At 35.5% G+C, this 23,141-nt stretch overlaps 1 protein-coding gene across 2 annotated transcripts in view; it reads right to left on the reverse strand.

Annotated features, from left to right (window-relative positions):
• Positions 1-1,412: 1,412 nt before the first annotated feature.
• Positions 1,413-23,141, reverse strand: part of MPP3 (MAGUK p55 scaffold protein 3) — a 93,515-nt gene continuing 71,786 nt past the window's right edge. For both annotated transcript variants that reach the window (XM_026669673.2, XM_087947059.1), the window contains 5 exons: positions 21,137-21,217; positions 8,429-8,522; positions 7,344-7,452; positions 6,074-6,196; positions 1,413-4,477 (listed from right to left, as the gene is read on the reverse strand). In XM_026669673.2, coding sequence (XP_026525458.1) covers positions 4,298-4,477; positions 6,074-6,196; positions 7,344-7,452; positions 8,429-8,522; positions 21,137-21,217 — 587 coding nt within the window. In that variant the 3' untranslated portion in view covers positions 1,413-4,297. The remainder of the gene's footprint in view (positions 4,478-6,073; positions 6,197-7,343; positions 7,453-8,428; positions 8,523-21,136; positions 21,218-23,141) is intronic.

Consider the following 23,141-nt stretch of genomic DNA (forward strand, 5'->3'; position numbering starts at 1 on the left):
TATAAATTCTTTGTGGGGCTTTTAACCTTTTGAGACTGACTGCATAATCCCTCTTTTCAATCCACTTCCAAAAATAGTAGTCAACACTACTACTTGTCCTACATAAAATATCCTACTGCACATTTACACTAGTTTTGTTCTTATAGAAGTGAAACTAGGGACAGGTCAAAAGAATTACAACCAGAAAAGGCAGAAGTTCATCTATATTACAAATACATGAGCAGAACATGATTTAGGGAAATAGTAAGCAGGCAAGAATGCCATGAGCAATTCAGGCTAACCTTGTTTAAAGCACTTTTCTTTTAGAATATATTTTACAGTATTGGCATGAGCAGACAGCTGAATGTGTGCTTGCTGCAGATACTTATTTGTGGGGGGAGTAAAAAGTTATTTCCAAATAAGACACATAACAATATAAATATGGAAATATCCAATTATTAAGAATCCAAAGTTACTTAGCTGCCTTAATGCACAGTCTTAATGCACAGATCAGGAATCTGCAGTCTGAATGCACAGATCAGGGAAAATGAAAATAAAAGAAAAAAATGGAGGACAAATCTTAAACATTTTTAAAGAAATATTGGGTTGGATTTTACTTTCATAATGCATGCTATGTAGGTAAGTTGGCATGAAGAGGTAGAGATGATAGTCCAAGTAAGGTGACTAAAATGGAAAAGAGAAAAAGATAGAAATTCACCACTTCTCAATGGCTAGATATTACTACTACTACTACTACTACTACTACTACTACTACTACTACTACTACTACTACTATGGTACCACTACATTCCACTTCCGATAAGCTGGTGACTGCTTAGAGTTTTAAAAGAGATTTGGAGAGTGCCAAATTACAGAAGACCAATGTAGGTCTTGTTGACTTCCATAGATTAAAACAAAATTAACTACTATACAATCATTTAGCCACACTGACTCCCTAACTTCAGTTTTCCAATATAAGTTCCCCCAAACTTTTTCTCTTCTCTATACCAGCCTAAAACTCAGAAATAGAGGGGAATTCCCATGCATTTGCATACCAGAGCTAGGCTTTTGTGTTTTATGTATATACAATTGAAAACATCCCACATGTTGGAAAAGGGTAGGGGATTTTTTTCATTGTAAATCTTTTCTGTGAGATTGGCTGTATTCTCCAGCAGCTTCTTTGCATCAAACAAATATTTTCTGGGGGTGGGGTGGGAAATATAAAAGGTAGCTGTTTTCATGAAGGCAGCTAAGTTGACATAACAATGAATATTGAAATAAGCTCACCTTTAAAGTTGTACTTTCCTGCAATGGATAGAAATTGTATATTCAAAAGGAGAGGAAACTAGCTATGGGTCAAATGTTAGAAAGAGAGTGCAGGTAAATTAAATCAAGAGGTTCTCATCTTAAAAAATTCTCTGAAAAACTGCATGTATTAAATGCATAAATTCATTGTATTATCCCAGATACAACAAAGTGAATTATTTAAAGAAGGAACTCATCAGTCAGGAGCACTGCTGGCATAGAAGCCACTCTTCTGCATAAAAACAATTTTAAAAATATTCTAGTCGCACACATATGTACTATTAAAGAGTTTTGAATATTCTAGCTGCATTCATGCACTGCTAAAAAGAATTTTTTTTGCCTTGCTACTGGCACCCACCCTCACGCACAATTTACACAATGGGTTGTTGTGGTTTGGTATCAAAGATTTGGCAATTTTTTTTCTCTTCAAGGAGCATCTTCTGTACCAATTTGTCTTCTGAAGAACACTAGAAATTACCTGTGATAATAAATCATATGCAATAATGAACTGATTAGCCTGTTAATTATTATTTTTTTCTTGCAAAAGTCTAACGCTCTTTACCATGGCTTTGACTGAAACCTATTTATTAATCGGGAATTGAATACAGTAGATTCATCTTCTACAATCTTGGCACCTGTTTGGAGTCTTGATCCTAGAAACCTCCCAGTTCTTGCTGTAGCCCTTGAACATTCTGGAGTTTGCAGCTAACATTATCTAGAAATGCCAATTTGGAGAAAGGTTGCCTTAGATCTATTTTTGTTCTGACCACTAAGTATGTCCAGAACAGGAAAAAAAAAGTTGCCTTAATGGTTTAGGCAAAGGGGAATTTTTATTTTAGGCATGAGAGGTTCAGAGAGAAATTGGGAAGGTGGGATTCCTTGCATTCCAAGCTATATGTCTCTCTCCCACACTTGTAAAGGATAAATGCAATTACCATATTATACCACATACATACAATATATAAAGTGAACATATACTTTCACCTTTTGTCAGGTGCTAGCTAAATCTCTCAAACCATACCAGCCTTTCACATCAACGACAATGTATCCTAGAATCTTGTTTCATTCACAGAAAGATAAATAAAAAAGATAAATAATGGTGAGCTGGCTGATTTCTAGATAAGTTCAGCCTAGTATTATCAGCCTTAATGATATGTCACTCAAAGCACAAATGACCAGGCTCAAGTTATGCTACTTTGGACATATGAAGACATCTAGTTCTTGGAGAAGCCGTAATGTTGAGAACGATGAAAGAAAAGGAAAGACAATGACCAGCAACTAGGAAGATGGACTCAGTTACAGCAGTGACGGATTACACTATTGGAAGGTCTGAAGAACTACAGTGTCCTGGGAACAGATCCACCTGGAAAAATTATCTATATGGTTGCTAAGAACTGACACCAACTTGATGGCCCATAATCAGTCAATCAATATCATTGATAATTTTTTTTAACAAAGTCCCAACTTTCTTCACAATTTTAAAACTACAGAATTAAATAAGTACATCAATAATTTCTGCTTCAAAAGACAGACTGGTAAGAAATGCTGTGGTTAAGATATAGAAGAGTTCTAGGAAGATTGATTATTTTTCTTTCCAATGGGAAATATTTTCTTTACAAAGAAATGCACAAAAAACAGTGGGACAGAAAAAACAGTACATAGAACAAAAGAAAAATACAGATAAGTCAAGCCCTTTCTTACAAGAACCCCCCCTTTTAATCTCTAAAGCAACATTATCTGCAAAAAATTATCATTCTACAAGAAGAATTAAACAAAACAAAGCAAGACAGACGTATGTGCTTATGATGCACCAATCATATTGAATATGGAGTTCTGGAAAAGGCTGTGGTGCTTTAGAGTTCTGATGTTCCTTCACCTCAATTCTTAGAATTGAAAGATGTTCCACTTCAAATGTTTATCAAGTCCAGAAAAGCAAACAAAAATTATACATTTTCAATCATTGGAAGAACTGAAATTTTGCTTGGCTTTTAAAGTGAATTTCTGGATGTTGAACTCTGCATCCAATTCAATGCTTACACAGAAAATCCAGTATTATGCTAGTCACGACAGGCTTGGACATTGGATACTCCTGATTCCCCAAAATCTTCAGCTATCATTCTGAAAGGTTGAGCTTATGTCAAGCATCCTTTGCATTTTTAAAAATTCAGACCACTTGCCTAAGTTAAAACTTATCTAAAATGGGTAACTGACTAGCCTACAAAATAGACCTCAGCATTTACAGCCCATGACAATGCAGAAATAGAGGAAAAATGCTTCTTCAGCTCTTCTCATGAGAAATTTGTGGGTCTTTGATTAGAACTGAGCCACTTTCCAATGCCTTGACTTCATAATTTAACACATTATTTAGGCAGTTTACTGAGATAATCCCAGGAGAAAATTCCACTAAGACATTGATGTCTCAAAATATTGTTATGGAGAGAGAATATACAGTATGGCTAATTTTCCACACAAAATTATTAAAGCCTTTGCAAGATTTATCAGGAAGATTTATCTTTTAGTAAAGTATAAACTGTCACTTTTAATTGCTCTTCTGATTCTGCTTGGTCAACCAACAGGAGGACGGGGGAAGGTTTATGTTTATGTTATCTGATATTATAACCCTTAATTGAAGGACTCTCTCATTTATTATTGATTGTGGAAGTTTCAGAGTTTGCGTATTTTGCTCTGTAATGTTTCCCAGCTATTTAATTTTTGTGAAATTGACCACAGTTTGAATTTCAGTCACAGAGCTTGAAACAGCATTCAAATATCCAGAACTGCTGTCTAAAAGGACTCACACATACCCTAGATTGTATCGTGCAATTTTTCATAACATTCTTGTAGAGGAAGCGATTAGTCAGAATATGGTTTTAGTTGCAGACAGATTTTCTTTCCAGCTTTTCAAACAAGCTGGCGGCGGCTGCAGCATTTTCCCTTTTTAACCATCCATTCTATTTACAAATTATTATTATCAAACAGGAATAAATCTTCTTTTTTGGCATAACATGGCTGACTACAACTTAACCCAAGAGACAGGCACCCAAAAACAGTCTGAGTTCAGTTTCTCCAATATGGTTTTCAATTGGCTGCAGGCACTCTGGAGATCTTCCTTCACCAGGACAGTATCGATTAAGTGGCCATATTGTTCCTCAATAAAGGCTGCTGAGTTCACCATCTCTTGCTGCTCCTCATCCTGCAGAATGAAACAGAAAAACAATAGGAAATGACTCTTGTGACCTTTCAGCATGGTTCTTTAGAAATTGGTTTTGAGCTGCAACACCCTTTTGGCACTTCCTAAGGGGGAAAAAAATCCCATTGGGTAATTCTTCTACAGCAAGTAGATTTGATTAGTGAAATTTAGCACAGGTAGCAAGTACAACAAGTAGTAAGTACTACAGGTAAGTACTTGATTTATAACAAATGGGATCAGAATTTCTGTTGCAAAAAGAAGATGGTTGTTAAGTGAATCACACCCAGTTTTACAAGCTTTTTTGCCACAGTTGTTAAGCAAATCAGTGCAGTTGTTAGATGAATCATGCAGTCATAAGCATATCCAGCTTTCTCTTGTTGATTTTGCATGGCAGAAGCAAGCTGGGAAAGTCCCAAATGGCAACCACATAACCTGAGGACATTGCAACCATCATCAATACATGCCATTTACCAAGAATGCAAATTTTTATCAAGTGACTGTGGACATGTTGTGATGTTCATAAATGCGAGGACATGTCATTTTTTTCAGAGCTGTTATACCTTTGGTCATTAAATGAATCGTTGTAAGTCAACACTTATCTCTAATAACCTGAATATATTGCGTTACAGCTATAATAATTTAAGGCATTTTTCTTTGGCTGTACATTTATTTGCCAATCGCTTAAGAATTCACTAAATATGCAATCAGCTGGAACCAGACCTAATCATAGTTAGAAGATCAAAGAAATCAAGGACATTTAAGTCATGATGAATTTATGCCCCACTGATTACAATGGATTTATTCTCTGCATCAATACCAGCTTCATCATTAAGCCATTATGAGGTTTTTCTGGTTTGCATTTAATGTGTTGTATGAATCCAGTCATTGTGATTTGAAAATTAGATTTATTGCTTAGAGCCATATGCAAATTCACAAACAGTGATTTATTGAACCCATAGCAAGTAAACTATAGCTTGACTTAATGAATGTATATAATATGAATCTGGATCTAATCACCAGAATATAATTTCCCAACAACAAAGACTTTAGAATGAAATATCTAAACAACAATAGGGAAGATTAAGTTGAAGGCATTACCAGACTTTAATGTACATTTTGGGTTTTGGGTTATTTTGAGAGACTACGGGTCATCACAGAAGATATAATCAGAGATATCCATGGAGTACATGCATCAAAATCTCAAGATGAAGAGTGTAGCATCAAGATCCAAGTCACACCCCTTTTGTATATGCATGGAATACTGCCACATGTACAAAAGGCCTGGAATTTTTATTATGACACTGTGCCCACCATTTCGCAGACTTTGAAAAACAGATATTGAACTGCATAAATCAAGGGCAACAGAAGAGAGAAAATGAGGATCCAAGGAGAATCCAAGGAAGTAAATAACATTAGAAAGAAAATGAAAAATGGGTGATCCCAAACTCACTTTGGACTGCATAGCTACCACATCCTTCTGATCAATTTCTGGTATTGTACACAGATGACCTTCCAGGGAAGATAGCCCTCAGCAGAGGTAAATGTTGCCCATCCATAAGCTCCTCACATGAAACCATCCTTTCAATACAAAATACTTACAAGCGGGACAAAGATGTCTTCTGTCAGCAGAGCGGCTGGTGTGTTCTTCTTCTTTTCAGAGACAAGAGGCTTTACAAAGACCACATGGGGCTTGAATTCTGCTGTCCTTAAGTGCTTCACTGCCTGGAAGCAGAAAGATGCAAAACAGAAATCTGTGGCCACAATTTCTTAAAGGAAAGAAGTTGTCATCATTTCTCTTGATTTGATGGCCTGACTGAATTTTTGAAGAAATCTTGAATTTTGCTTTATAATATAAATGTAACTTTAATAAAAGTGGCACTCAATTGATAAATACCACCACGAATACACTCTAGGATAAAAAGGACTTTATAAATTAATAAAAGTAAAAAATATCTGGGAGAAAAGCCTAGTGGTGAATGAAATGTCTTTTGAAACCATCTGAAGTATTTTTAATTGTTCAACTTAAATAGTAAATGTTAATTAGTCAACTGATAGTCAACTGAATTCTATTGAAAATGTACCCAATTCTGCATTTCTAACCAAATGCACCAGTTATTAAAAGTAATAAAAGATTAATATGGAAAGAAAGATAATGTAGAACCCAAGACACTACCTATGTTATTTATTTATATTTATCTTGGATATTATAGGTGCAGATTATGTAGATAGGCCTCAGAGACAGTCCAACACATTGTCAGGTATAGGCTGCAGGTAGGAATAACATATACTGAACAGCACAACCCAGTAATTGGCATATTCAGGAACATCTGGACAGTAAATGGCAGGACTGTCAAACTTGCAGCCTGCAGGCTGAATGCATCACAGGCTGGCCACACTTACACCCGGTTTAGCGAACGGAGAAAAAGCTGTGATATGTCACGTGATGAAGCCGTAATAATGCAAATTTGACATCCCTGGTATATGGGCTAAACACTCCCAAGTCCACATGAGAGATACCACAGAAGACTAATAGGGCTAAAATTCTGTGAGAAATCCAAATCCAGGTGGGCAGACAGATATCAACCAGACATCTTGGGGTAATCAAGAATCAGGAGACAGTGATGAATGTATCAGTGCCCACTGACAGAAACATCATAAAAATATATGATACAAGGCACATGTAAAAATAACACAGCCTATTTCCACGAGGAAATTAACTTGTAATGCCTCTGTTATTTGTTACTGTTCTTGCTACACACTGCTAATTTCTTTCTAAAAGGCCATATGTTGTCCATGGTTACGATGGACCCTAAACTGAAAAGAAAATCTGGAGCACAGTTTTTTTTTTTTTTTTTTAATGTTAATTTACCTCAGGCACAACATCCACAAGGCAAACTTTATTTTTAGACATGACAGACTGTATCGCCTCCAGGCTTGTCCCATAAAGATTTTCCTTATATTCTCCATGTTCTACAAACCTGAAAATTGTGAGGGAATTAAGTGAGAAAAAGCAAAACAGAACACCAACCTCAAAAGAGAGTGCGAATGTGTCAAATGTTTATTTTCGCGTAAAATTGTCTTTGTCTTTGTCTTTTTCTTTTATATTTTTAATAATTTGCTTCAGGCCACAAGATTTAAAAGGGATGACTCTTTTTGAACATTTCACTTTCATCAAAGAGTAAATGCTTAGAAAGCAAAAAAAAAAAAAAATCTTTCATCTAGAGAGACATCTAGTTATTTTTCCAAACACAACACAAACACTATAGAATTCTGAAGTCAAAACTAATGTAAAACTAATCTCTGATCTGTTTAGCATTAGTATGTGGAAGGGCCTTTTAATACCCTCAGCCTATGTTATTGCTTGACCCTTAAAGTAGTGATCCCCAGCACTCTGGACATGTTGCAATTTCACATCCCAGAACCTTTATTTAGCATGTATCTCCTGGGGAATGCAATTCCAGCATACCAGGAGTACCAAAAAAAGTATGGAGCACAGGTCTTCAATTTTGTGTACTAAAAGGATTGTTCAGTTTCCTCCTCTTCCCCTTCCAAGCAATGGTAAACTAGGGAAGTTCAGGCAAGAAAAGATCTTAGATTATCACAGAACACAGTCTAATTTTGTGAAGTATTGAGACACTGGCAGAAATGTAGCACAGAAGTGCATACAATTAATACAACTTATTAAGTAAACAAACCCAGCCTTAATAAGCTCTCTCTTTGGTTCCATCCCAATCTGGAGAACATTTACAGCCAAATAGAACTTCCCTATTATTGTAGATCCAAACCGAGATAAAATATGCTTGTCAAAGCTCTTCTACCCATGAAATTAAAATTTCTTACCAGCAAAGGAGAGCTACTCTAGTTAGACTCTCAGAGGATACATGACATGAATAGGGCTTAATACAAGAAGGGACATACTTTTCATTTCCCCCAGAACCTCAGAGCAAAGCTTACTTGTTGTGCTGTATATCAATCTCAAATGATTGTTTTGAAACAAAGTTGTATTCCACGCCCTCTTTTTCATGACTCTTCTTGGTCCTTGTAGTATCTGGGAGAGAGGAGAAATCAAGTTTAGATGACATGACTGTAGAACATTTTGCTTTGCATGGCAAAGTGAACAGGGATAGGAATGACACTGGTGACAAAATAAGGCAAATCAGAAGCAAAAGAAAAGTTATAAGAAAACAGCACTGCTATCAGAAATATTTCTCTAACTCATCTGAGGGTATCTTTGGCTGTGATGATCCGGAGAAGAGATATATTTCTTGTGCCTGCTATATGACATACTATTAATTTCTCCACATTTTTTTTTAGTAAATCTCAGAGAAAAGAGAAGTCTACAAAAAAGAAAACACTACCTCTTACTTCAGTCTACCAACATGCCTCTCAGCCACACCTCTAATAATTTTGTACATGTGACAACAATGTATGGTTTCCCCAGCAGAACATCAGTGATGTTACAGTAGAGCACATGAGCTTGTGACTAGAGATCTTAGAATAATTATCTCAGAACAGTAGAGTTACCCATGCTTGCTCTTTTATCATGTCACGTCTCTCAGTAACTACTTAGAAGTGTGTATTATGGCGGAGGTAACAGAATTTAGAGTACCTAGATAGGCAAAGGCACATTTCCCCTGCCACAGTATACTTTATCAGCTAAATCCCCTCCCAAAAAGGTTGAATTACAACTTCACCAATTCTCAATGAACATATTATCTTGTAATGATTTGCAAAGTCTGCCCAAACAGGATCTTTTAATAGTTAAATAGTTAAACCTTTGGGACACTGTGCCCAAACAAGTTCCTGCAGTTTTCTTGGCAAGATTTCAGAAATAGTTTGCCATTACCTCCTTCCTAGGGCTGAGGGAAAATCAATGGCCTAAGAACACCTAGCTTACTTTGTGTCTGAGGCAGGATTAGAATTCATTATTTCTGAATTTCTAATAACTACCTTAACCATTATACCAAACATATAACTACCTGCCTATATCCATAGATGTTCACAAATTTGTGTATCATCATGGCATTCATTCACTTCTTCATCAATTTAACTGTCTCCCCTCCTCCCTCAGTGTTTCTATAATAGTGAAGTACTTGGACATTGCTTCAACCAGTACTTTGCAACATCTCCTTCGATAGAAACAATAGTTTCCATGTTTCCTCTTTCTCCTTAAGAGTCTTCCTACTGATAATTTTTCTCACTGTTCCTTGCAGAAATCGTCTAGCTCAGAACTTTTCTTAGGTTTCTTTGTATGTACTGCATGTTTGAGATTTTCCCACAGATTTGCAATAATATCAAGTATTGGGACTATGAAGGCCATTTCAAAACCATTATTTTCCTTTTCTGTAAGTATTTCATGGTCAGTTTAGAGATATATTTCTCCAAATGGAGACTCACTTGCTAAAGTATCAAACTTCTTTGCCATTGGCTGACACATAAGCCCAAAGTGTAGCATAACTACACTGGAGCATAACAACCAGCAAGGCACTATTTTCTTATAAATTGCTGGTCTTTTTTCTCTCCAAATATATCTTGTGTTATTGAGGAACAATTCAATTTTTCTTTCATCAACTCAAAGTATTTATTTCCAAAATATTTTCAGGCTTATCAACGTTTTCTATTGCATACCCTAGACTGCCTTTTGAGACTAAATTTCAGAAAAGATTTATTTCCAACAGCTCTCCTATGCAAATAATTCTTACATAAGCAGTGCTCTATTGTAAATCAGTGAATAAATAATCTGGTATCAGCTAAACTTCTCAATAGCTGGTTTTCAGTGATCTGTGAGTTCTGCTTTACAAATCTGACCAGTTTTATGGCATCTGTAGGATATTTTTCTAGACTCTTCCAAGTCCATCTAAGTTCTATTTCTTAACAATATTTCTTACAGTTGAAATTGCTTGCTTAAAATACTGAAGAGATTTTTTTGGGGTGCCTACCCCTGCTTTGTATGAGTGAATGAAGGCCTGTTTTTTTTTTAAAAAAGTAGATAAAGTTACAAACACAACCTGAAAGGTTATAAGGATCAGAGTATTTTTTTTCCCCCGGCTAGAATGAATTGGGGCTTAATAACTCAGTTACATTTAGCGTTTTATTAACAACAGCCATCTATCAAGAATATTGTAGTCATATCATGCATTATAAATCATGAATTCAGTTGTGATTGGATCAGATGACTTCCAAGTTTCCTTCATATGAGATGATCAATTGCTTTCGATCTTTCTTCTGATGTGCCTTATCTGTTTAGAATATAATGCCTCTGGCGGGAGAGGTGTCATCCGATTTCTACGTGGCACACACCATCTAATGCATGATGCTCTATTTCCACTGAATGTTGATTGTAACCATGTGAATACAATCCTTGTAGAAATATACGCACTAAACAACATAGGGATCCAACCACCTTTCTCAGTTACTTCTCAATAATTATTTCAATTCAAAATCATTTGCTGGAGGATTAGAGATATTGTGGGGAAGGTTCAGAAGCTCCCAATACATCAAATGCTCAGCCAATGACAGAAGTATCTACACAGTATATAGTTAAAAAAAAAATAAGATAGCATCCATGATGGGTGAAATCAAAATCTTGCCTATTAGCACATAGATTCCAGATACAATCATACTGTCATGGCTGCTATCTAAGTTTTTGATCACAATCTGTGGGCATCCCTGTTGTTTCCCATCCTGGAACTTATGCCCATATTAAAATTGTTCCTTGGAAAACTAAGAACTACTAAGTAACTAAGCATTATTGAAAATAAAGATCATTGGAAGACGGTAGGCAGCTGTGAGGAAGGCAGATTTCTTATTTCTTGTTTATTCATTAAAACATTTACAAAATTGATATTTGAGGACATTGGGGTGTCTGAAGGTACACAGATGACCAGTCTAGATGTAATGCCTGCCCCATGCACCACACATTCTTTGCTATTTTCCCAGATTTGGTTCAGAGACTCTTATTCAGAAAGACCATGAAATATTATAGAAATTACCCTCTACATGGCCACACATTTCAGATCTTATTGAAATGTCTGATTTTTACAGCACCAAGAAGACTGCACACAGATCTCCTTCATCCTACATATGTGTACATATGCTGCTTGTTTGTCCAAGATATGTGCTGCAAAAGTCTTGCTTTCTCCCTCCCTGTGTGGATTTCCCTCTGTGCCTTGTATTAACGCCAGAAATAACTTTTTACATTTGGTCTGACTGTTAGCATTTATATAATCTCCTAATTAGTTCCTGAAAGCAGGTTTTCCCTTTTAGTGGACAACCCGCTTGCCTGACTTGCATTTCAATTATTCAATAGTTTCCATTTATTCTAGTGTTCTAAGCTCTTATTTCATTTTGGCAATTTTAAAATTTCAACAGAGTTCAAACCATCCCCATCCCATATACTTATTCTCAGTCCACTGTTATAAAACAGATTATTTCATTTCTTAATGCATTTAAGGACAAAAACAACCCATTTCCAGCCCACACATTATGAAATGCTTCATTTTTTTAAAGCCTTTTTTTTTTTTGGCCAGCAATTTCTAAAAGCAGTAAATTCTATGTAAAATAAATAAAGTTTTCAAAAGAACAGATGCACACAGAGAAGGAACAAGGATGAAATAAAGTTCTCTTCTAATAGCCAGGGAGGAAGGAAGCTTTTATTTTCTTACTTAAATATTTCTGCAGATCGTACTATCTGCCTTTATATAAACTATGGTTTATTAGGGAGAAGGGCTGCATTCAAGTTAGGGATACCAGAGTCAGTGGGTTGTGGTTGAATTGGAAGTAGTTTGGGGAGGAGGGAGTTGCAAAAATCTTGTAAGGCTAATCTGGTTTAAGAAAACAAAGTTGGATGCTGTAAAAATCCAATTCAACTTTATAGCAATTCTGCAGTGGACATCCCTAGGATAAAATGGGGAGCAAAGCTCCCAGAGATGTACAAGAGATGGATAAATATGGGACCTAGTCTTCTATCAAAACCATTTGCCAATTGCAGCATTTTTATTTAGTCATTATTTTGTTTATTTAGGGGAAGAGGAGTCAAATACAAGAATTTATTATTCTGAAGGGTCACGACACTACAAAGTTTGAATGTTCTTGCACTGAGCAAAATTAATCTCATGCGAATTTAGTGGTTGCATTCACACATTACTCTAAGTCCATGATGGCGAATCTATGGCACGTGTGCCAGAGGTGGCACGCAGAGCCCTTTGTCTGGGCACACAAGCGGTCGCCCAGCTGAGCTCTGCCGCCCATGTGTGCCCACACCTCCCATCAACCAGTTAGTCTTCAGGTCTCAGCCGAGCATGTGTAGGGGTGCATGCACGGGGAGGGGGGTGTTCATGTGCGGGGATCACAAGGGGTAACTTGCGTATGTGTGGGGGCAGGGCGCATGCAGGAGTCCACGCTCGCATTGCATTTTGGGCATGCGCTCATGTGCATGTGCTTTGGGCACTTGGTGCCAAAAAGGTTAGCCATCCTGCTCTAAGTCATACATTTCCAAAAACTGCTTTATATATTGTTTGATTTTTAAATGTTTCCTCTCTTCGTTTTTGAGGGTTTCATCAACTACCTGTTGTAATCCATTTGTTTGTCTTCTCCTTTCTTTCAACCCATTTACTTTTTCTGTAATATATTCACTTTGCAATCTGGTCTTTATTCAGTGTCTCAAATAAATACTTGAACATATTGTTTCATATGTATTTAATTTTTACTCAGTCCACGTTCATTCAACAGCTGTTCATTTTTGGAACCATATTTTTTTTTCTTTTACCTTAGACTCTTTTTGTACCCCATTTACCTGGCATTCTACCTATTTTTACATTTGTCCTACCCAATTCTCATTTATATATAATAAATTGGGTAGAAGCATAAATATACTCAACTATTTCAGTTTATTTTGATAAATATTAATTTCATACAATAGCTTATATACTGTACTATCAGCAATCCTCTTTTATTTGAAAACTTAAATCTTCCCATTTGTTTACTCATCCTTAGTAAATACTCTCCTGAGATACACAAATTCATCTACCTACTCTATTTTTTTCACCATTTACGCAACATAAAATCTATCTCACATTTGGTGCAAATCATTCATATTCTCAGCCAACATCATCTGTATGCAAAGGCACACATATATTCACATCTTCAACTTTAACACTACCAGAAGCATGTCTTATCCAGAATATCCAAGGAGACATCATATATATCATATAACATATATTGTTATACTTCCTGCTCAATATTTAACCATTTACAGCTGATTCGTGACAGTATTTTACAAAAATTAAAAAGGTTTTGAAAATATTGTTCCAAATAAATAGAATACCAAAAACTTTGCCCCTGCCATATGGTAAGCAAGTAAAGCATATCTGAAGGTTTTTTTTAATTAAACAAGTAGCAAAATGAAAAAGAAGAACATAACAGATGGAAAAAAGAACTAAAAACCAAAACAATAGAATTATAACAAATGCATAGAATTAACCCAACAAGAACACCATAGAAGTCAAACAACAATTGGACTATGAGCAATATAGATAAATATTAAGTAAATCTGTAAATATTCATGAAACAAGAGGCAATTAAAAAAAACAACTTGGAGGTTACCAGGTATAGACAAGATGACGACTCAATATGATTAAAAAAAAACTTTGAGGAATTGCTGGAATCACTGACAAACCCAGCGAATGAATTTGAAAAGGCAATGGCAATACTATAAATATGGAAAGAAGAACACATAATTTTGATGTACAATGAAGTGAATATCCTAGTACAAACCACAGCAATGCAGACAAATTTCTCTGCTGAATGTTGACTATAACATTGTCATAAAACAACTAAATAAATCAATTTCTAAAATAATATATATCAACCAAACAAGCTATGCACTGAAGAGAAACCTAAATGAGATCTATAATTAATAAACCAGATTTATTAATTAATACAATATATTATTTTTAACAGAAAAAGGGCACCACTTATCTTCCAAGTTACAGAAAAGCTTTTGATAACTCATATGGGATGTTTTTATTTGCACTACTGAACAAAACAGGTCCTGGAGAAGACAGCCCAAGCTTGTGAATCACTGGTTTAAAGCATGAGCCAAAAACTGTGTATCAACAGCAAACATTAAGATCATGGCGTACTTTCTGCAAATATTCAGATCAACAAAGCTATCAGGCACAGAGAGTCCATTTTTACCTCTGTTATTTATCATTGCCTTAGAAATATTGGCAGAAAATATTAGAGACAGCAAACAAATATCTGGTCTCAAATGCCATAGAGAAGAATATAAACCAAATGTTATGTAGTTGATATAGTATTAACCTTTACACAACCATCAAGTGCAATAAGACATCTAATGAAAATAAACCAAAGCTTTGGTGAATTCTTTGGATAAAAAAAATTAATGTTTAAAGAACAAAAATGTTTACAATATACTTAACCCAAGAAGATTTCCTAGCTGTCAGATATTATCTGGCTGTCAGAAAATAGATTTGGGTGAAATACATGACAGGCAACAATGAAGAAATATATCAAAACTGGAAAACTATAGAAAGAGTTTACAATAGATCTTGAAAAGTGAAAAAACTTAAAGCTTTCTTGGTTAAGATGAAGCACAACTTAAGATGGATGTACTTATTTCAAATGGTGTCAATTCAGATCCCAGAAATTATTTCATGAGAATGGCAAAATTGTTAATATATATATATATATATATATATATATATATATATATATATATATATATATATATATATATATATATATATATATATATATATACACATACACATATACATATATATACATATACATATATATATATATACACATATACATATACATATACATATACATATATATATATATATATTTTCCCACGTCATTATAGTTGTGCTTTTAAGTTGTAGCAATGTTTCAGCAGATCTCATCTGCCATCATCAGAAGCCTGATGATGGCAGATGAGATTCTGCTGAAACATTGCTACAACTTTAAAAGCACAACTATAATAACGTGGAAAATACCCGAACAAAGCTGAAGGCCATACATGTAAGTACAATTTAAAATGTTACAAGACTCACAAGAAAGAAGGGGTCTTGCTCTGCAACATTTCAAATTATATATACCGAACCAGATGCTATGGTTAATCAAAAGGATAAAATCCTCAGATAGAAGAATGTCAAAATTGGAAAAAGTTAACCTAGCTAATGAACTTTATAGACATTTATAGTACAGGGTCATCAAATGAGAGATTTAATAGGATTTAATAGGATTGGAAGAATAAAACATCCCTGAAAATTGATAGAATTTGAAATACACAGAATTAAAATCATCTACGAAGTATATACACAAACTATTATTTGGATCTGATTCAAAGATAGAACTAATCAAAATGGTACAACAAACAGATGCAGTGGAACAAATACAATACAACAATGAAAAGAAACAAATCAACAAGTTACAGTTTAAAACAAAATGAAAAAATATGGGTAAAAATGTTTTACAGATGGTATACAATTATTGCTAAGGTAGACAAACTGTATATTAATACATGCTGTAAATGTCAAGATACATTTCATCATGTGCGATGGACATGCAAAAAAAAATTCAAAAGTATCACAAATAGCAACATCTTGAGAATTTTAGAAACCAAATTTGAATTAAAGCCATATTTTTAATTAGGCATGATTACAAGCCATATCAGCTCAACAGCAACATCCTCATCATCATCATAATTTATTAAGATACATGCTGACAGTCATAAGGATAAATATTGAAAAAGAGACACATTATCAATAGTATCAGATTTGAAACGTAAGAGAACATGCATCAATGGCAAAATTAATAGCATAATAAAAGTTTGACCAAATTCAAACATGAAATATCTTCCATAAATTTTATATGTTACACAGCAAGCCAAATTAAAACATTTCTGTAGTTTTTAAGGAGGGAAATGACTGATTAAAGAATGTAGTTAGAAATATATCAAAACATTAAATATTTATGAGTGTTGGATATCAAAGTACAATGAAGTGCAATCCTTACTCAATATTTTTTTCTTATAGGTGATTTATCTTTAAAAATTTATACAGTGTAAACAGTGAAGATACTGACACCCAATTCATACTGTATTTAAAGAAACCTTTAAGATAGTTTTTCATCATCCACAGCCTCATTCACTTCACCATTTCACTATGCATGTTCTTTCATATTTTGCACTAGTCTAACGTCACACACTGATGTGGTACTCTGTAAAGTAACTTTCTTTTTCACTCATTGTTCCAAGCAACTTCCATATCCACCTTTTATTCATGGTGTCATGAGATTAATTTGTCTTACAATACCATTTTTTCCTGCAATTGTTATTCTTTCAGTATTGTTTAAGACAGGATTTTTCACCCATGACTTGATAAAGAACCATAACTGCCTATCCTTTCATTGACCTGCATTTTTCAATTAATACTGGAAGAAAGACTGCTTAGACAGACTAGATCCTACTATTTACTCTTGCAAGCTGTGAGATAACAAACTTCCAATTCTAACACCAATCAGATCATTATTTCTATCTTTTGTTGAAGCAAGCACTCAGTCCCAGCTAGATACTTAATTCTAATTTTCCTTTGTTGATGCCTAAACTGAGCAACTCCTGGGATAGAGGGAAAAAGAGAGATCTCAGGACTATAGAGCTTTCCCATAGAAAGCAGCCATTTTGTGAGTTGAATTCTGGAATCTATCCTTGAGACTGGGGCTCACCATGATACATGGAGGAAGTCCCCTGGTACTGTAAATAATCACCAGGTACAATTTAAGTAAATATGATGCTGATTGTTTCAGTCCTATCATCTCTTTACATCTTTCAACTTCAGTATCCATTCTACAAATTCTAGATTATCTGGACATCTTTGGTCACTATCAAAATTAAAACAAAGAATACTAGTTTAGGACAACTTTCAGTCTGATCCAACAGAGCTTTTCCTGTTTTATATTAGATATTGTAGATTCAGGAATCTAACTATTAGAGGAAGCATATAGCTAGAATTCCAATGAGCCAAATGTGTGACAGCTGAAACACCATTCCATGCAATGTTTTTAAAGTTCTTGGGAATATGCTACAACCCCTAGCAAGCAAACCAAAGAGAATCCCTTGGATAAACAATCCCCACCCACCACTCACTCCTGTTCCAGCCAATTGCTGCACATACAAAAACACACATCTGACACAAATGGTCCCATAGAGATAGAAAGCAATGTCTACATTTATGATGATCCCACTGGGGGAAAGACCCATCTGTGCTGCTCTCACGGCATGAGAAATGGACAGAAAAAATGAACAGAGGATTAGGTTAAACGACATATGGTCACAGACAGCAATTATTTAAGATATGCTAGGACAATTATTTCTATCACATGTTCCAGATGGACAGGCTGCCAATTCAACCACCATCCACATACAGCAGACCTTTGCAAGAGTTTAGCATTTATAATAAATGCAGCAAGTTGGGTGTGAATAATAATAGAAGCTTCAAACTATTTGTGCTTATGTTCTGCAAGTTTTCTGCTTGTTTTTTTTTTTAAGTTTGCTGATCTGTGATGCCATTGGTCATTACATCTGAATGTAATTCAAGAATTAACTAAGGTAGAATAATTTAGGACGGCTGCATTTTGCTACCCTAGTGGAGTCACTAGTTGCCTGAGAAGCCTAGGAGACAGACAGACAAACAGACAGATAGATATTTACCAGGGAAACAAACTCTCCCAATCAACAGCTACCCTTCAAGTTAATTTGCAAAAGTAATCGTATTTTACAACAATGGACTATACACTAGCCAAAGGAGGGGCTGATTTGAAGATGCAAAAAGATGAAAAGACTCATAGAAGCATTTCAATCCTTAAATTCACTGCAATGGTCCCTTAACACTCTCCCTGGGTTAAAAAAATTACACACACACTGTGGGATTGTTCTGAAGGTAGTAAAACAAGAACAGTAGAGGGATTATCTGGCCCCACTCACTCCAATATAGCCCAAGAGAGGCAGCCTATAAGAGGAGGAGGAATTAACAGACAAAAGAAAACCCTAATCTTCTTTTGAGGTATTGATTCCATGTTATACCTTTTCAGTTATACATATGCTTTTTAGATAGAGTGTCTTGCACACAATTTCACATCTTCCAATATCCTAACCAGGGGTGGGATTCTATAGGTTCGCACCTATTCACTAGAACAGGTTGTAAACATTCTAAGCAGTTCGGAGAACCAGTTGTTAGAAGAAATTACTGGCCTAATCCTGTAAGGAAGGCAGGAAGGAAACATGCTGGTGTTGCCGACAGAAACTGCCTTTCCATTGACTCTTATGACATTCTTGGCAGGACTAGACTTCCTGTCTCTGGAACTTCTCTGGAGTTTTTTCCCTCCTTTGCTGGTACTTTGCTTGTGTGGAGTGACCATTCACAGTTACAATGGCACTGAAAAAAGTGACTTATGACCATTTTTCACACTTATGACTATTGCAGCATCCCCACAGTCACAAGAGGCCAGGAGAGGAGAAGCGTGCCTCAATGTGAGTGATGTTGAGTTGGCCACGCCCAGCCAGTCACATTACCATCAAGCCACACCCACCAACTAAGCCACGCCCACAGAACCGGTTGTTAAAAAAATTGAATCCCACCTCTGATCCTAACCAGCATGTTTACCTTATGTTAGGTTGTTTATATGCTGACTGTTTATCAAGTGATCTGTTTTTTGCTACATTTTCTCCTGGTATCTTATAAAGTCCCAATTCATGGATCTCATAATAGTGAGTTGCTTCCACATCCCAGTGGCTTTGTGAGTATATTTTTGAAACTGCACACTCTCAGAACATTGACCCAGAAAAGGTCAGATTAGAGAGAAAGGATGAGCTTAATCATGATTCAATGAAGAAGGAAAAGGCATCCAAGAAAACCAAACAAATACTCACAATCAGGACAAACATTTGCATGATCACGGTAAATGAATTCTTCAAACAGGAAAGTATTCAGTAAACTACTGGGTAAGGGCAGAGAACAAATATGAATAACATTGGTGTTTACGATAGGACTGTATCCACAGACAAAAACAAAAAGTGCAGTAGGATGTGTATTTCTATGTGTTCACATATACATATGCAATCAGCACATTCATGTGTGGAATTTCAGGAACATGATATTATCAGAGCAGAAATGTCACAGTTGAATACAGCACTGACTTTCTCAGACTGAGGTAAATCATCTTTACACAAGAGGCTCACCAAATCTTCTTCTGAGGACAGGAATGCACAGAACAAATGTAGAAATCATCATTTTTAGCAAGAGTGCAAAAGTTGGTGCTTAGATACATTCCCCCCAAAAATAGTAGAATGGTCTCAGTCCAAGTTCAAGGTAAGATTTCCTATGTTACAACGATCCTGTTTTATGCTTAAAGCACAGATCTAGAGGAAGATAATATTGAACAATTCCTAGAGGACCCTGTTGATCCACTTCACAAACGAAACATGTCACAGTCATAATAGGCAATGTGTGTATTAAAACGTTAAAATAAAAAAAGCATTTGGAATCACGGGAACAAATGAATTTGTTATGTGAAACAAACCAGATAATTAATAGAATTCTCCTAAAATCATTTATTGCTTGCAGTAAATACCTTCGTCTTATAAGCTGCAAGATTTAATTGCCAGACAGACAATATCAAAAGCACATTGATTAAAACTATATATTTTGCAAGTTAAAATGAAGGTGTTCAGCTTTTCCAACAAAAACAAGACCTGACTGAGGTTTAAATCAGGAAGGTCTTATGAATTCCAATTTAGAAAGCAACAAAATAATCAGACCATCAAGATACAATCTTGGCAATATTTCATATGAGTAAGCAGTGCAAGTAAATAAGATTTAATATATTAGACTGAATAAACAGAATATTTGGAGATCACTCTGGACCAAATCTGTGATATTATCAAAGATGGAACAAAAATATTCCACACTGTAAACAGCAGAATGAGGAGAAATGGCTATCTGTTGGTTTGTTGAAAATAAATGAGAAAAATTCAAGGCAAAAGACATCAGCAACACAACATTTATCCCAATAAAAAGCAACTGTTTTCTCAATCAAAACATATGACTAGAAAGCTAGACATTAAGAAAATCTGAATGAATTAAAATTAATGTGTTTCCCCCATGGTTCTGGGAGAAACTGTTGAGTATAATAAATAGCAAGATGTAATCATTCAATCTTAGATAATAAAGGTAATGTTCAACTACTGTGGGCGTATTATGGAAGCACGAATCTCTGGAGAAGACTCTGATGGTTAGAAACATAGATGGAATAGAAAAGTTGTCAGCAGCACATAAGATGGCCAGATGCTTTTACTTGCTTTTACTGATAAAACAAGCATAACTTTACAAAAATCCAAGCAGTTATTTACAGTGTTCATAGATAATTCTGGCAAATTGATGTTCATTAGGATGTGAAAAACGATAATGTCTGAATTACTGAACAACAGCATTCTCTAAGTCTTCTAGAGAATATTACCACTGGGCAGTTTGATATTGGTATTAATAAAGTAACACAAATAGAGAAATAAACAACTTTGCATTTCATGGGAAGGGATAGGTGACTAGATACATCTTTGGGGGAAAAATAGTTTCTTACGTGGCACAGCAACTCCATATTCTTGTGGATTTTCTGCCACTACTTTCTGCTTGAGTTCATTTAACCGAGACCCCAAAGAACCTGAGAGATCAGATGAAGAAGTGGGTGAATAGACAAAACACAAGGCATATGCAGCAGAAGCCAGCCATAAAAGGATACAGGCCGCTTTATCTATCTTGGTTCTTTATCTATCTTGGTTTTGCCCTTAGAAATAAATCAAATAGGATATGATGTTAAAACTTAAAAGTTTTCTAATAACAAATTTCCGTGTCTCAATAAGCTCACGGCCTCTGATATGATTCCTCTCCAGGTCATAATGCAAAACTTCTATTTATTCTAGTGGGCATTTCTAGTTTTCCAATGCAAACAGCAGCCATAAAATGAAAGCAATCCAAAATTCATCATTTCCTCCTGTCCAATGACCATCCATCTAGATCCCCCACACAACCCAAATCCACTTTACTTTTTGAACAGCCATATAGTTTGGAGGCACTAAATGAAGATTTCGCTCAACTTTCATACCTTATTAGCTTTATCTGCCAGACTTTCACTTTTCAAGCAACTGGCCTTCCTTCTCAATTTAAATCAGAAGGGAAAGGCATCCAACAGAGATTGTTTGAAAGCTGTGTGCCTTTGGAGAGCTTTGTCTTTAGAGGGCCAAACTGGCAAGCCCAGTCTAATTTGCTGCTTTCCCATTTCAGAATAAGAAAATGGGTAGCATCCTACATCCTGCTCAGTGGAAGAGGTAAAACACAGTGGGAAAAATGCTAAATTGCATTTAGCAATTTAAATATATTGCTATACTGCATTTAGCAATTTAAATTGGGTAAGATTCCTCAGTTCTTCTCAACCCTGGCAAATTTAAGACATGGCTAGTGGGAAATTCCAGGAGTTGAGGCCACATGTCTTAAAGTTACCAAGATTCAGAAACACTGATATATATACAATTTTAAAATATTAATTTTTATGACATGTTCATCTTTTTTTCCTTCAAGGAGGTGATAGTATTCTGCATCATCCAATTACAGTTTCCAAGATAGGAAGCAAAATCCCTCTGCGCTAAATGAACAGGAGGAACAGGTTGATATATCATATCCTGATCTGAGCTTCTCGGAGGTATCAGGTGGGGCCTTTGAGGAAATGGGATTCTGGATAAAAAGAACTTGATTCTCATTCAGCATGAGTTTTATTATTCTTAAAATCTGGAGCCCTCCATGAGATACTAGATACAACCTGCATATGCTACTCAATGTACCTTCAAAGAAGTATTTTCTTCTTTGTTCATGTTTATGTTCATACCTATAATTATTATCTTGTACATGTTTGACAAACAAACAAAAAGAGTATGCTTATCAGGCTAAGTCAAGAGTGACATAGATAGAATCTTGACTGACTAAACCCTTACTACTCTCACCATAATGGATATGCCCAGGGAGATTCTAGGAAATGGCTATGCTTATCTCTGTCACTTATCCAGGTCAGGACTATGCTGCCTTTGTATTTCCTTCCCCTTTTCTGGAATATGCTCCTTCCTTGCTGGGCAACTGCTGCTCCGCTGAATTCCCCTCACACCAACTCCCCCTCTGAAGGTACCATCTCTTACAATGTTATTCAAATTCCATATGTTTTGAAATACATTCGTGAATTTGGTGAAGACGAAGAGAAAATTACTAACCCCAAAGTTACCCAGAACTAATTACAAGAGGCATGATCCTCTGAATTATCCATTTTATATATAGTAGAATAAATGACTACTTCATTGGGATTTTGATGAAGACGGATCCAAAACCCACTTTTCTTTCCACATGATCCTTGATACTGACTATTAAGATCTACAGCATCCCACACCTTCCTAAAAAGATGAGAACTTCAGGGTACATCTTTGAGTTCACCAAAGTTTGAAAATGTTGATCTCCACTATTTATGTCAGTGTTTCTCAATCTTGGCAAGTTTAAACCATGGGCTGGCTGGGGAATTCAGGGAGCTGACATTCATATGCCTTAAA

This window comes from Notechis scutatus, chromosome Z (genome assembly GCF_049901735.1).
Source record: "Notechis scutatus isolate UNSWTSFEM ecotype Mainland chromosome Z, rNotScu1.2, whole genome shotgun sequence".
Lineage (NCBI taxonomy): Eukaryota > Metazoa > Chordata > Lepidosauria > Squamata > Elapidae > Notechis > Notechis scutatus.